At 39.8% G+C, this 15311-nt stretch overlaps 1 protein-coding gene across 2 annotated transcripts in view; it reads right to left on the minus strand.

Annotated features, from left to right (window-relative positions):
- Positions 1-11105: 11105 nt before the first annotated feature.
- Positions 11106-15311, minus strand: part of LOC139561635 (butyrophilin subfamily 3 member A2-like) — a 1433431-nt gene continuing 1429225 nt past the window's right edge. Inside the window, exons 5-6 of one of the 2 annotated variants that reach the window (XM_071378862.1) lie at positions 11677-11955; positions 11106-11486 (exon numbers count right to left, since the gene is read on the minus strand). In XM_071378862.1, coding sequence (XP_071234963.1) covers positions 11353-11486; positions 11677-11955 — 413 coding nt within the window. In that variant the 3' untranslated portion in view covers positions 11106-11352. The remainder of the gene's footprint in view (positions 11487-11676; positions 11956-15311) is intronic. The other variant, XM_071378863.1, reaches the window with a different exon arrangement.

A 15311-nucleotide genomic window follows, 5' to 3' on the forward strand; every position in this document is an offset into this window, starting at 1 on the left:
CACCATATTCTTATCGGCAGACTCAGTAGCCTCGGTTTTTCTAATGACTGCCTTGCCTGGTTCACCAACTACTTTGCAGACAGAGTTCAGTGTGTCAAATCGGAGGGCATGTTGTCCGGTCCTCTGGCAGTCTCTATGGGGGTACCACAGGGTTCAATTCTCGGGCCGACTCTTTTCTCTGTATACATCAATGATGTTGCTCTTGCTGCGGGCGATTCCCTGATCCACCTCTACGCAGACGACACCATTCTATATACTTCCGGCCCTTCCTTGGACACTGTGCTATCTAACCTCCAAACGAGCTTCAATGCCATACAACACTCCTTCCGTGGCCTCCAACTGCTCTTAAACGCGAGTAAAACCAAATGCATGCTTTTCAACCGTTCGCTGCCTGCACCCGCACGCCCGACTAGCATCACCACCCTGGACGGTTCCGACCTAGAATATGTGGACATCTATAAGTACCTAGGTGTCTGGCTAGACTGCAAACTCTCCTTCCAGACTCATATCAAACATCTCCAATCCAAAATCAAAGCAAGAATCGGCTTTCTATTCCGCAACAAAGCCTCCTTCACTCACGCCGCCAAACTTACCCTAGTAAAACTGACTATCCTACCGATCCTCGACTTCGGCGATGTCATCTACAAAATAGCTTCCAATACTCTACTCAGCAAACTGGATGCAGTTTATCACAGTGCCATTCGTTTTGTTACTAAAGCACCTTATACGACCCACCACTGCGACCTGTATGCCCTAGTCGGCTGGCCCTCGCTACATGTTCGTCGTCAGACCCACTGGCTCCAGGTCATCTACAAGGCTATGCTAGGTAAAGTGCCGCCTTATCTCAGTTCACTGGTCACGATGGCTACACCCACCCGCAGCACGCGCTCCAGCAGGTGTATCTCATTGATCATCCCTAAAGCCAAAACCTCATTTGGACGCCTTTCCTTCCAGTTCTCTGCTGCCTGCGACTGGAACGAATTGCAAAAATCTCTGAAGTTGGAGACTTTTATCTCCCTCAACAACTTTAAAAATCTGCTATCCGAGCAGCTAACCGATCGCTGCAGCTGTACATAGTCCATCTGTAAACTACCCACCCAATTTACCTACCTCACCCCCCATACTGCTTTTATTTATTTACTTTTCTGCTCTTTTGCACACCAATATCTCTTCTTGCACATGATCATCTGATGATTTATCACTCCAATGTTAATCTGCTAAATTGTAATTATTCGATTTATTGCCTACCTCATGCCTTTTGCACACATTGTATATAGATTCTCTTTTTTTCTACCATGTTATTGACTTGTTTATTGTTTACTCCATGTGTAACTCTGTGTTGTCTGTTCACACTGCTATGCTTTATCTTGGCCAGGTCGCAGTTGCAAATGAGAACTTGTTCTCAACTAGCCTACCTGGTTAAATAAAGGTGAAATAAAAAAATAAAAAAAATAAAAAATCCTGATCTAATACAGGACTGGTCCGAAGGTAACCTGGTATAAGTGAATAGAGTCTAATGGACAGTATATGTGTCATTACTAGTTATATCCTGATCTAATACAGGACTGGTCTGAAGGTAACCTGGTATAAATGAATAGAGTCTAATGGACAGTATATGGGTCATTCCTAGTTATATCCTGATCTAATACAGGACTGGTCTGAAGGTAACCTGGTATAAATGAATAGAGTCTAATGGACAGTATATGGGTCATTCCTAGTTATATCCTGATCTAATACAGGACTGGTCTGAAGGTAACCTGGTATAAATGAATAGAGTCTAATGGACAGTATATGGGTCATTCCTAGTTATATCCTGATCTAATACAGGACTGGTCTGAAGGTAACCTGGTATAAATGAATAGAGTCTAATGGACAGTATATGGGTCATTCCTAGTTATATCCTGATCTAATACAGGACTGGTCCGAAGGTAACCTGGTATAAATGAATAGAGTCTAATGGACAGTATATGTGTCATTACTAGTTATATCCTGATCTAATACAGGACTGGTCTGAAGGTAACCTGGTATAAATGAATAGAGTAATGGACAGTACATGGGTCATTCGTTGTTATATCCTGATCTAATACAGGACTGGTCTGAAGGTAACCTGGTATAAATTAATAGAGTCTAATGGACAGTATATGGGTCATTCCTAGTTATATCCTGATCTTTCTAATACAGGTCTGGTCTGAAGTTAACCTGGTATAAATTAATAGAGTCTAATGGACAGTATATGGGTCATTACTAGTTATATATTGATCTAATACAGGACTGGTCTGAAGGTAACCTGGTATAAATGAATAGAGTCTAATGGACAGTATATGGGTCATTCCTAGTTATATCCTGATCTAATACAGGACTGGTCTGAAGGTAACCTGGTATAAATTAATAGAAGTGAATAGAGTCTAATGGACAGTATATGGGTCATTCCTAGTTATATCCTGATCTAATACAGGACTGGTCTGAAGGTAACCTGGTATAAATTAATAGTCTAATGGACAGTATATGGGTCATTCGTTGTTATATCCTGATCTAATACAGGACTGGTCTGAAGGTAACCTGGTATAAATTAATAGAGTCTAATGGACAGTATATGTGTCATTACTAGTTATATCCTGATCTAATACAGGACTGGTCTGAAGGTAACCTGGTATAAATGAATAGAGTCTAATGGACAGTATATGGGTCATTCCTAGTTATATCCTGATCTAATACAGGACTGGTCTGAAGGTAACCTGGTATAAATGAATAGAGTCTAATGGACAGTATATGGGTCATTCCTAGTTATATCCTGATCTAATACAGGACTGGTCTGAAGGTAACCTGGTATAAATGAATAGAGTCTAATGGACAGTATATGGGTCATTCCTAGTTATATCCTGATCTAATACAGGACTGGTCTGAAGGTAACCTGGTATAAATGAATAGAGTCTAATGGACAGTATATGGGTCATTCCTAGTTATATCCTGATCTAATACAGGACTGGTCTGAAGGTAACCTGGTATAAATGAATAGAGTCTAATGGACAGTATATGGGTCATTCCTAGTTATATCCTGATCTAATACAGGACTGGTCTGAAGGTAACCTGGTATAAATGAATAGAGTCTAATGGACAGTATATGGGTCATTACTAGTTATATCCTGATCTAATACAGGACTGGTCTGAAGGTAACCTGGTATAAATGAATAGAGTCTAATGGACAGTATATGGGTCATTCCTAGTTATATCCTGATCTAATACAGGACTGGTCTGAAGGTAACCTGGTATAAATGAATAGAGTCTAATGGACAGTATATGGGTCATTCCTAGTTATATCCTGATCTAATACAGGACTGGTCTGAAGGTAACCTGGTATAAATGAATAGAGTCTAATGGACAGTATATGGGTCATTCCTAGTTATATCCTGATCTAATACAGGACTGGTCTGAAGGTAACCTGGTATAAATGAATAGAGTCTAATGGACAGTATATGGGTCATTACTAGTTATATCCTGATCTAATACAGGACTGGTCTGAAGGTAACCTGGTATAAATGAATAGAGTAATGGACAGTACATGGGTCATTCGTTGTTATATCCTGATCTAATACAGGACTGGTCTGAAGGTAACCTGGTATAAATTAATAGAGTCTAATGGACAGTATATGGGTCATTCCTAGTTATATCCTGATCTTTCTAATACAGGTCTGGTCTGAAGTTAACCTGGTATAAATTAATAGAGTCTAATGGACAGTATATGGGTCATTACTAGTTATATATTGATCTAATACAGGACTGGTCTGAAGGTAACCTGGTATAAATGAATAGAGTCTAATGGACAGTATATGGGTCATTCCTAGTTATATCCTGATCTAATACAGGACTGGTCTGAAGGTAACCTGGTATAAATTAATAGAAGTGAATAGAGTCTAATGGACAGTATATGGGTCATTCCTAGTTATATCCTGATCTAATACAGGACTGGTCTGAAGGTAACCTGGTATAAATTAATAGTCTAATGGACAGTATATGGGTCATTCGTTGTTATATCCTGATCTAATACAGGACTGGTCTGAAGGTAACCTGGTATAAATTAATAGAGTCTAATGGACAGTATATGGGTCATTACTAGTTATATCCTGATCTAATACAGGACTGGTCTGAAGGTAACCTGGTATAAATGAATAGTCTAATGGACAGTATATGGGTCATTCCTAGTTATATCCTGATCTAATACAGGACTGGTCTGAAGGTAACCTGGTATAAATGAATAGAGTCTAATGGACAGTATATGGGTCATTCCTAGTTATATCCTGATCTAATACAGGACTGGTCTGAAGTTAACCTGGTATAAATTAATAGAGTCTAATGGACAGTATATGGGTCATTACTAGTTATATATTGATCTAATACAGGACTGGTCTGAAGGAAACCTGGTATAAATTAATAGAGTCTAATGGACAGTATATGGGTCATTACTAGTTATATCCTGATCTAATACAGGACTGGTCTGAAGGTAAACTGGTATAAATGAATAGAATCTAATGGACAGAATATGGGTCATTCCTAGTTATATCCTGATCTAATACAGGACTGGTCTGAAAGTAACCTGGTATAAATGAATAGAGTAATGGACAGTACATGGGACATTCGTTGTTATATCCTGATCTAATACAGGACTGGTCTGATGGTAACCTGGTATAAATGAATAGAGTCTAATGGACAGTATATGGGTCATTACTAGTTATATCCTGATCTTTCTAATACAGGTCTGGTCTGAAGTTAACCTGGTATAAATTAATAGAGTCTAATGGACAGTATATGGGTCATTACTAGTTATATATTGATATAATACAGGACTGGTCTGAAGGTAACCTGGTATAAATTAATAGAGTCTAATGGACAGTATATGGGTCATTCCTAGTTATATCCTGATCTAATACAGGACTGGTCTGAAGGTAACCTGGTATACATGAATAGGGTCTAATGGACAGTATATGGGTCATTCCTAGTTATATCCTGATCTAATACAGGACTGGTCTGAAGGTAACCTGGTATAAATCAATAGAGTCTAATGGACAGTATATGGATCATTCCTAGTTATATCCTGATCTAATACAGGACTGGTCTGAAGGTAACCTGGTATAAATCAATAGAGTCTAATGGACAGTATATGGGTCATTCCTAGTTATATCCTGATCTAATACAGGACTGGTCTGAAGGTAACCTGGTATAAATGAATAGAGTCTAATGGACAGTATATGGGTCATTCCTAGTTATATCCTGATCTAATACAGGACTGGTCTGAAGGTAACCTGGTATAAATGAATAGAGTCTAATGGACAGTATATGGATCATTCCTAGTTATATCCTGATCTAATACAGGACTGGTCTGAAGGTAACCTGGTATAAATCAATAGAGTCTAATGGACAGTATATGGGTCATTCCTAGTTATATCCTGATCTAATACAGGACTGGTCTGAAAGAAACCTGGTATAAATGAATAGAGTAATGGACAGTACATGGGTCATTCGTTGTTATATCCTGATCTAATACAGGACTGGTCTGAAGGTAACCTGGTATAAATGAATAGAGTCTAATGGACAGTATATGGGTCATTCCTAGTTATATCCTGATCTAATACAGGACTGGTCTGAAGGTAACCTGGTATAAATGAATAGAGTCTAATGGACAGTATATGGGTCATTCCTAGTTATATCCTGATCTAATACAGGTCTGGTCTGAAGGTAACCTGGTATAAATTAATAGTCTAATGGACAGTATATGGGTCATTCCTAGTTATATCCTGATCTTTCTAATACAGGACTGGTCTGAAGGTAACCTGGTATAAATGAATAGAGTCTAATGGACAGTATATGGGTCATTACAAGTTATATCCTGATCTAATACAGGACTGGTCTGAAGGTATCCTGGTATAAATTAATAGAGTCTAATGGACAGTATATGGGTCATTCCTAGTTATATCCGGATCTAATACAGGACTGGTCTGAAGGTAACCTGGTATAAATGAATAGAAGTGAATAGGGTCTAATGGACAGTATATGGGTCATTCCTAGTTATATCCTGATCTAATACAGGACTGGTCTGAAGGTAACCTGGTATAAATGAATAGAAGTGAATAGGGTCTAATGGACAGTATATGGGTCATTCCTAGTTATATCCTGATCTAATACAGGACTGGTCTGAAGGTAACCTGGAATAAATGAATAGAGTCTAATGGACAGTATATGGGTCATTCCTAGTTATATCCTGATCTAATACAGGACTGGTCTGAAGGTAACCTGGTATAAATGAATAGAGCCTAATGGACAGTATATGGGTAATTACTAGTTATATCCTGATCTAATACAGGACTGGTCTGAAGGTAACCTGGTATAAATGAATAGAGTCTAATGGACAGTATATGGGTCATTCCTAGTTATATCCTGATCTAATACAGGACTGGTCTGAAGGTAACCTGGTATAAATGAATAGGGTCTAATGGACAGGATATGGGTCATTCCTAGTTATATCCTGATCTAATACTGGACTGGTCTAAAGGTAACCTGGTATAAGTGAATAGAGTCTAATGGACAGTATATGGGTCATTCCTAGTTATATCCTGATCTAATACTGGACTGGTCTGAAGGTAACCTGGTATAAATGAATAGAGTCTAATGGACAGTATATGGGTCATTCCTAGTTATATCCTGATCTTTCTAATACAGGTCTGGTCTGAAGTTAACCTGGTATAAATTAATAGAGTCTAATGGACAGTATATGGGTCATTACAAGTTATATATTGATCTAATACAGGACTGGTCTGAAGGTAACCTGGTATAAATTAATAGAGTCTAATGGACAGTACATGGGTCATTCCTAGTTATATCCTGATCTAATACAGGACTGGTCTGAAGGTAACCTGGTATAAATGAATGGAGTCTAATGGACAGTATATGGGTCATTCCTAGTTATATCCTGATCTTTCTAATACAGGTCTGGTCTGAAGGTAACCTGGTATAAATTAATAGAGTCTAATGGACAGTATATGGGTCATTACTAGTTATATATTGATCTAATACAGGACTGGTCTGAAGGTAACCTGGTATAAATGAATAGTCTAATGGACAGTATATGGGTCATTCCTAGTTATATCCTGATCTAATACAGGACTGGTCTGAAGGTAACCTGGTATAAATGAATAGTCGAATGGACAGTATATGGATCATTCCAAGTTATATCCTGATCTAATACAGGACTGGTCTGAAGGTAACCTGGTATAAATGAATAGAGTCTAATGGACAGTATATTTAAATCCTGATCTAATACAGGACTGGTCTGAAGGTAACCTGGTATAAATGAATAGAGTCTAATGGACAGTATATGGATCATTCCTAGTTATATCCTGGTCTAATACAGGACTGGTCTGAAGGTAACCTGGTATAAATCAATAGAGTCTAATGGACAGTATATTTAAATCCTGATCTAATACAGGACTGGTCTGAAGGTAACCTGGTATAAATGAATAGAGTCTAATGGACAGTATATGGGTCATTCCTAGTTATATCCTGATCTAATACAGGACTGGTCTGAAGGTAACCTGGTATAAATGAATAGAGTCTAATGGACAGTATATGTGTCATTCCTAGTTATATCCTGATCTAATACAGGACTGGTCTGAAGGTAACCTGGTATAAATGAATAGAGTCTAATGGACAGTATATGGGTCATTCCTAGTTATATCCTGATCTAATACAGGACTGGTCTGAAGGTAACCTGGTATAAATGAATAGAGTCTAATGGACAGTATATGGGTCATTCCTAGTTATATCCCGATCTAATACAGGACTGGTCTGAAGGTAACCTGGTATAAATGAATAGAAGTGAATAGGGTCTAATGGACAGTATATGGGTCATTACTAGTTATATCCTGATCTAATACAGGACTGGTCTGAAGGTAACCTGGTATAAATGAATAGAGACTAATGGACAGTATATGGGTCATTCCTAGTTATATCCTGATCTAATACAGGACTGGTCTGAAAGAAACCTGGTATAAATGAATAGAGTAATGGACAGTACATGGGTCATTCGTTGTTATATCCTGATCTAATACAGGACTGGTCTGAAGGTAACCTGGTATAAATGAATAGAGTCTAATGGACAGTATATGGGTCATTCCTAGTTATATCCTGATCTAATACAGGACTGGTCTGAAGGTAACCTGGTATAAATGAATAGAGTCTAATGGACAGTATATGGGTCATTCCTAGTTATATCCTGATCTAATACAGGTCTGGTCTGAAGGTAACCTGGTATAAATTAATAGTCTAATGGACAGTATATGGGTCATTCCTAGTTATATCCTGATCTTTCTAATACAGGACTGGTCTGAAGGTAACCTGGTATAAATGAATAGAGTCTAATGGACAGTATATGGGTCATTACAAGTTATATCCTGATCTAATACAGGACTGGTCTGAAGGTATCCTGGTATAAATTAATAGAGTCTAATGGACAGTATATGGGTCATTCCTAGTTATATCCGGATCTAATACAGGACTGGTCTGAAGGTAACCTGGTATAAATGAATAGAAGTGAATAGGGTCTAATGGACAGTATATGGGTCATTCCTAGTTATATCCTGATCTAATACAGGACTGGTCTGAAGGTAACCTGGTATAAATGAATAGAAGTGAATAGGGTCTAATGGACAGTATATGGGTCATTCCTAGTTATATCCTGATCTAATACAGGACTGGTCTGAAGGTAACCTGGAATAAATGAATAGAGTCTAATGGACAGTATATGGGTCATTCCTAGTTATATCCTGATCTAATACAGGACTGGTCTGAAGGTAACCTGGTATAAATGAATAGAGCCTAATGGACAGTATATGGGTAATTACTAGTTATATCCTGATCTAATACAGGACTGATCTGAAGGTAACCTGGTATAAATGAATAGAGTCTAATGGACAGTATATGGGTCATTCCTAGTTATATCCTGATCTAATACAGGACTGGTCTGAAGGTAACCTGGTATAAATGAATAGGGTCTAATGGACAGGATATGGGTCATTCCTAGTTATATCCTGATCTAATACTGGACTGGTCTAAAGGTAACCTGGTATAAGTGAATAGAGTCTAATGGACAGTATATGGGTCATTCCTAGTTATATCCTGATCTAATACTGGACTGGTCTGAAGGTAACCTGGTATAAATGAATAGAGTCTAATGGACAGTATATGGGTCATTCCTAGTTATATCCTGATCTTTCTAATACAGGTCTGGTCTGAAGTTAACCTGGTATAAATTAATAGAGTCTAATGGACAGTATATGGGTCATTACAAGTTATATATTGATCTAATACAGGACTGGTCTGAAGGTAACCTGGTATAAATTAATAGAGTCTAATGGACAGTACATGGGTCATTCCTAGTTATATCCTGATCTAATACAGGACTGGTCTGAAGGTAACCTGGTATAAATGAATGGAGTCTAATGGACAGTATATGGGTCATTCCTAGTTATATCCTGATCTTTCTAATACAGGTCTGGTCTGAAGGTAACCTGGTATAAATTAATAGAGTCTAATGGACAGTATATGGGTCATTACTAGTTATATATTGATCTAATACAGGACTGGTCTGAAGGTAACCTGGTATAAATGAATAGTCTAATGGACAGTATATGGGTCATTCCTAGTTACATCCTGATCTAATACAGGACTGGTCTGAAGGTAACCTGGTATAAATGAATAGTCGAATGGACAGTATATGGATCATTCCAAGTTATATCCTGATCTAATACAGGACTGGTCTGAAGGTAACCTGGTATAAATGAATAGAGTCTAATGGACAGTATATTTAAATCCTGATCTAATACAGGACTGGTCTGAAGGTAACCTGGTATAAATGAATAGAGTCTAATGGACAGTATATGGATCATTCCTAGTTATATCCTGGTCTAATACAGGACTGGTCTGAAGGTAACCTGGTATAAATCAATAGAGTCTAATGGACAGTATATTTAAATCCTGATCTAATACAGGACTGGTCTGAAGGTAACCTGGTATAAATGAATAGAGTCTAATGGACAGTATATGGGTCATTCCTAGTTATATCCTGATCTAATACAGGACTGGTCTGAAGGTAACCTGGTATAAATCAATAGAGTCTAATGGACAGTATATTTAAATCCTGATCTAATACAGGACTGGTCTGAAGGTAACCTGGTATAAATGAATAGAGTCTAATGGACAGTATATGGGTCATTCCTAGTTATATCCTGATCTAATACAGGACTGGTCTGAAGGTAACCTGGTATAAATGAATAGAGTCTAATGGACAGTATATGTGTCATTCCTAGTTATATCCTGATCTAATACAGGACTGGTCTGAAGGTAACCTGGTATAAATGAATAGAGTCTAATGGACAGTATATGGGTCATTCCTAGTTATATCCTGATCTAATACAGGACTGGTCTGAAGGTAACCTGGTATAAATGAATAGAGTCTAATGGACAGTATATGGGTCATTCCTAGTTATATCCCGATCTAATACAGGACTGGTCTGAAGGTAACCTGGTATAAATGAATAGAAGTGAATAGGGTCTAATGGACAGTATATGGGTCATTACTAGTTATATCCTGATCTAATACAGGACTGGTCTGAAGGTAACCTGGTATAAATGAATAGAGACTAATGGACAGTATATGGGTCATTCCTAGTTATATCCTGATCTTTCTTATATTCAGAAAGTATTCAGACCCCTTGACTTCTTCCACATTTTCTTACGTTACAGCTTCGTTCTAAAAGTATTAAATCGTTTTTTTCCATCATCAATTTACACACAATACCATTCACAAAACAGGTTTTTTTAAATATTGTTTGTATACAATTTTTTTTAAAGTGTTTAACAATGAGACATCAAGGACCAGTCAGAGATCAAGGACGAGTCAGAGATCAAGGACCAGTCAGACATCAAGGTTAAACTCACCTTCAATATGTTTAATATCTCTGACTGAGGGACTCTTAATGATGAGACATCAAGGACCAGTCAGAGATCAAGGACCAGTCAGAGATCAATGACCAGTCAGAGATCAAGGACCAGTCAGAGATCAAGGACCAGTCAGAGATCAAGGACCAGTCAGAGATCAAGGACCAGTCAGAGATCAAGGACCAGTCAGAGATCAAGGACCAGTCAGACATCAAGGACCAGTCAGACATCAATGACCAGTCAGACATCAAGGACCAGTCAGAGATCAATGACCAGTCAGAGATCAAGGACCAGTCAGAGATCAAGGACCAGTCAGAGATCAAGGACCAGTCAGACATCAAGGACCAGTCAGACATCAAGGACCAGTCAGAGATCAAGGTTAAACTCACCTTCAGTATGTTTTCTCCACTTGTAGGCACCAATAGCTGCAAGAACTGCAACAGCTACAGCTATTGACAGACCAACAATCAACACTACGTGTGATTTAGGAAACAGGTCATCTGAAACAGAGAAGTCATGTCAAACCATTACAACAGCACCTACATATATACTGTATAGGAAGTAAAGCATAATTTATAAATACTACTGAACACAGACCAATAAGGTCATCATCCTAGGAAACCGTCCTCCACTAACTAGTCTAACTAACAAGAGGTCTCAGGTGTTTGGGTTAACCAATGAAGACCTCACCAGGGACATGAATCTCTGTCTCCTTCAGGTGGTTGATCTCCTGCTGTTGAACTCTACAGGTGAACCTGTTGGTGTCAGTCTTGTTCACGGAGACATGTCGTCTCACAGTGTAGAGGTCCTCATCCCTGTGTTTCTCTGGTCCATCAGCAGGGAGGATGGTTCCAGAACTGTCCAGCCACTCCATTTCAGGTTCAGGAAACCAGCCTCCAGACTCACACTTCAGGGCCACCCCCCAGCCTTTAGTTCCATCAATAGATATCACTGGCTGAGATATAGCACCTACAGATACAAGATAACAGAGATCACTGGCTGAGATACAGCACCTACAGATACAAGATAAAACAGAGATCACTGGCTGAGATACGGCACCTACAGATACAAGATAAAACAGAGATCACTGGCTGAGATACAGCACCTACACAGATACAAGATAAAACAGATAGAATTTCCTTTCTTTTCCATAAAATGTCCAATGTCTGTATGTAGGTATAAAAAAGTCAGCGTAATGTGGTGTCATGACTTTCCCAGAGTTGGGCCGGTTTATGACTCTGCAGAAATGGAAATAAAATAATCCCTTTGTTACAACAGAGAGAGACTTTGTTTTTTCAAACATCAAAAGATTGGACATTGGGACATTCATTTTCAAATGCAAACGTCTGAAATGGTTGGTGGGGACCCAAACAATAATTATGTCATATAATTTGTTGTTTTGTGATATCATTAAGGACGGTATAACTAAAGAACTGTAACTCTACAAATGTATACGTCCCAGTTATCAGATTTACATCTAAATGTTGAGGAACTTATATGATTAAATATGAAACTATTTGTATATTATTTAACTATATTTGTGAGAAGATTAAATGTGATTTTAGCCTTCTAAATGAGATAATTGCGTTTCATATAAACTTTGCCAAGTCAGTAACCACACCCACATGAGCACAGACATTGTGGCAACTTGATGGAACGCCCCCTTTTTACCCAAGTGGGAAATTTACATTCGACAAATGGTTTAAAACTATAAGACCAGAAAATGGCAAGACTCTCAAACTCTCTACACAAAAATAAAAAACTGACTAGACCGTAACATTCCTAGTCTGCAGCTGTAACGGAGTCTAGGAAACTCGACCGAAGACGGGAGGAGAACAAACTCTCACCATGTGACATTTCAAACTCTGAAGACAACCAGAGACTTATAACCACGACGATCAAGGACAGCTACATGTAAACTTGTACATTGCAATTTTTGTCGAATGATCGGTCGTTCATGTGCAAAGTTTACAAACGTCCCGATAGTTGAATTCCTTTGTCTCTCCCTTTCCCTTTTTACTTCTCTTTTGAATCTGCCATTTTGTGTAACAAGTCATCATATCGGTTTAGTCCACTAGGGACCTTTCATTGCATTGTGTTAGTAACCAATAACTATACCATGTGTGTGTTTATGTATTTCTATGTGAATATTTAGTTATGTAGTAAATAAATAATTAAGCCAATTTGTATATCGCTGATTCATCATTTATGGGTTCGTGCAGATATCCAATACTTTTGCGACGTTCAGAATGAGACTGATATACCAATTAATTAAGAACTGATTGATGACGGGTATAATATCGATATTCTGATATTCTTGAGTTAATTCAGGAAACGGTAACTCGTTAAATAAACTTTTCCCGTGGTGCCCCAGGTTACTAATGAGTTAATTGTTGCATCATTAATTTAATCATATAATAATTAAACGTTAGGTTCGATTTGATAAAATAGCACGTCATCACATTAATAGTCACGTCATGTACCATATCCTGTTGTTGACAATGGTATTGTCACAGAGAAACTGTTCTCTGATCCCATGTACCATCTCCTGTTATTGATCAAGGCACTTAACCCCCATGAAGTAGAATACCTGTTAGGCAACTATAAACACATAAACTATAAACACATGTGGTCAACCCAATTACAAGATTATGTTATAATACATTTATTGCATCAAATGGTTGTTTTATGCAACAGAATAGTATTTTTTAGAAGACTCATCTGTGTGTGTGGACTGAAAATGGGCCTCTGGGAGATTTAACACTGACAGTGAATTTACGATGGATTGGTGATGAAGACAACATTCCATAGTTAATGTTTCTGTTCTATATGGTACCAGGGAGAGATGACTCCAGGGCCAGATTGGTCTCTACAAAAAGAGTACTGTTTTTACAGCAGATATGGTCTGCTCTGAATTATTAGTAACTTTCATACAAATCTTAACCTTGTGACCATTCCATACATCTGTTGTTTGTCATGTAGACTGAAGGGGGTGTATCTTGGCTATAAAAGAGCTTTGTATCTTTGTCTCGGGGCTCTCAACGAATCATCTGAGGGTGATTCGTCAACCAGCCATCATTATCGTAGAGAACTCAATCCATTCACTTTATACGTGTTGTATTGACCTGCTCCCTTATGAATAAGTGTATAAAGATTTAGTTTAAGTATGACTCTGACCTGTGTGATGATCATTTGATAGTAAAGAAATTAACCACCACAAGAGATACTGGGTGTGCAGGCTTTTGATTGCCCTGCTCAAACACATCAGAGACAGTTTATCAAGGTCCGGTTGAGCAGCTCATTTCTAAAATGTGGTTTGTTAGAGGAGGACTGGAATAAAAGCCTGTACACCCATTCTGTCTCCTGGAGGATGGCCGCCCACCCATTCTGTCTCCTGGAGGATGGCCGCCCACCCGTTCTCTCTCCTGGAGGATGGCCGCCCACCCATTATCTCTCCTGGAGGATGGCCGCCCACCCATTCTGTCTCCTGGAGGATGGCCGCCCACCCATTCTGTCTCCTGGAGGATGGCCGCCCACCCGTTCTCTCTCCTGGAGGATGGCCGCCCACCCGTTCTCTCTCCTGGAGGATGGCCGCCCACCCGTTCTCTCTCCTGGAGGATGGCCGCCCACCCATTCTGTCTCCTGGAGGATGGCCGCCCACCCATTCTGTCTCCTGGAGGATGGCCGCCCACCCATTCTGTCTCCTGGAGGATGGCCGCCCACCCATTCTGTCTCCTGGAGGATGGCCGCCCACCCATTCTGTCTCCTGGAGGATGGCCGCCCACCCATTCTGTCTCCTGGAGGATGGCCGCCCACCCATTCTGTCTCCTGGAGGAAGGCCGCCCACCCATTCTGTCTCCTGGAGGATGGCCGCCCACCCATTCTGTCTCCTGGAGGATGGCCGCCCACCCATTCTCTCTCCTGAAGGATGGCCGCCCACCCATTCTGTCTCCTGGAGGATGGCCGCCCACCCATTCTCTCTCCTGAAGGATGGCCGCCCACCCATTCTCTCTCCTGAAGGATGGCCGCCCACCCATTCTCTCTCCTGAAGGATGGCCGCCCACCCATTCTGTCTCCTGGAGGATGGCCGCCCACCCATTCTCTCTCCTGAAGGATGGCCGCCCACCCATTCTCTCTCCTGAAGGATGGCCGCCCACCCATTCTGTCTCCTGGAGGATGGCCGCCCACCCATTCTGTCTCCTGGAGGATGGCCGCCCACCCATTCTGTCTCCTGGAGGATGGCCGCCCACCCATTCTCTCTCCTGAAGGATGGCCGCCCACCCATTCTCTCTCCTGAAGGATGGCCGCCCACCCATTCTGTCTCC

Source organism: Salvelinus alpinus, chromosome 31 (assembly GCF_045679555.1).
Source record: "Salvelinus alpinus chromosome 31, SLU_Salpinus.1, whole genome shotgun sequence".
Classification (NCBI taxonomy): domain Eukaryota; kingdom Metazoa; phylum Chordata; class Actinopteri; order Salmoniformes; family Salmonidae; genus Salvelinus; species Salvelinus alpinus.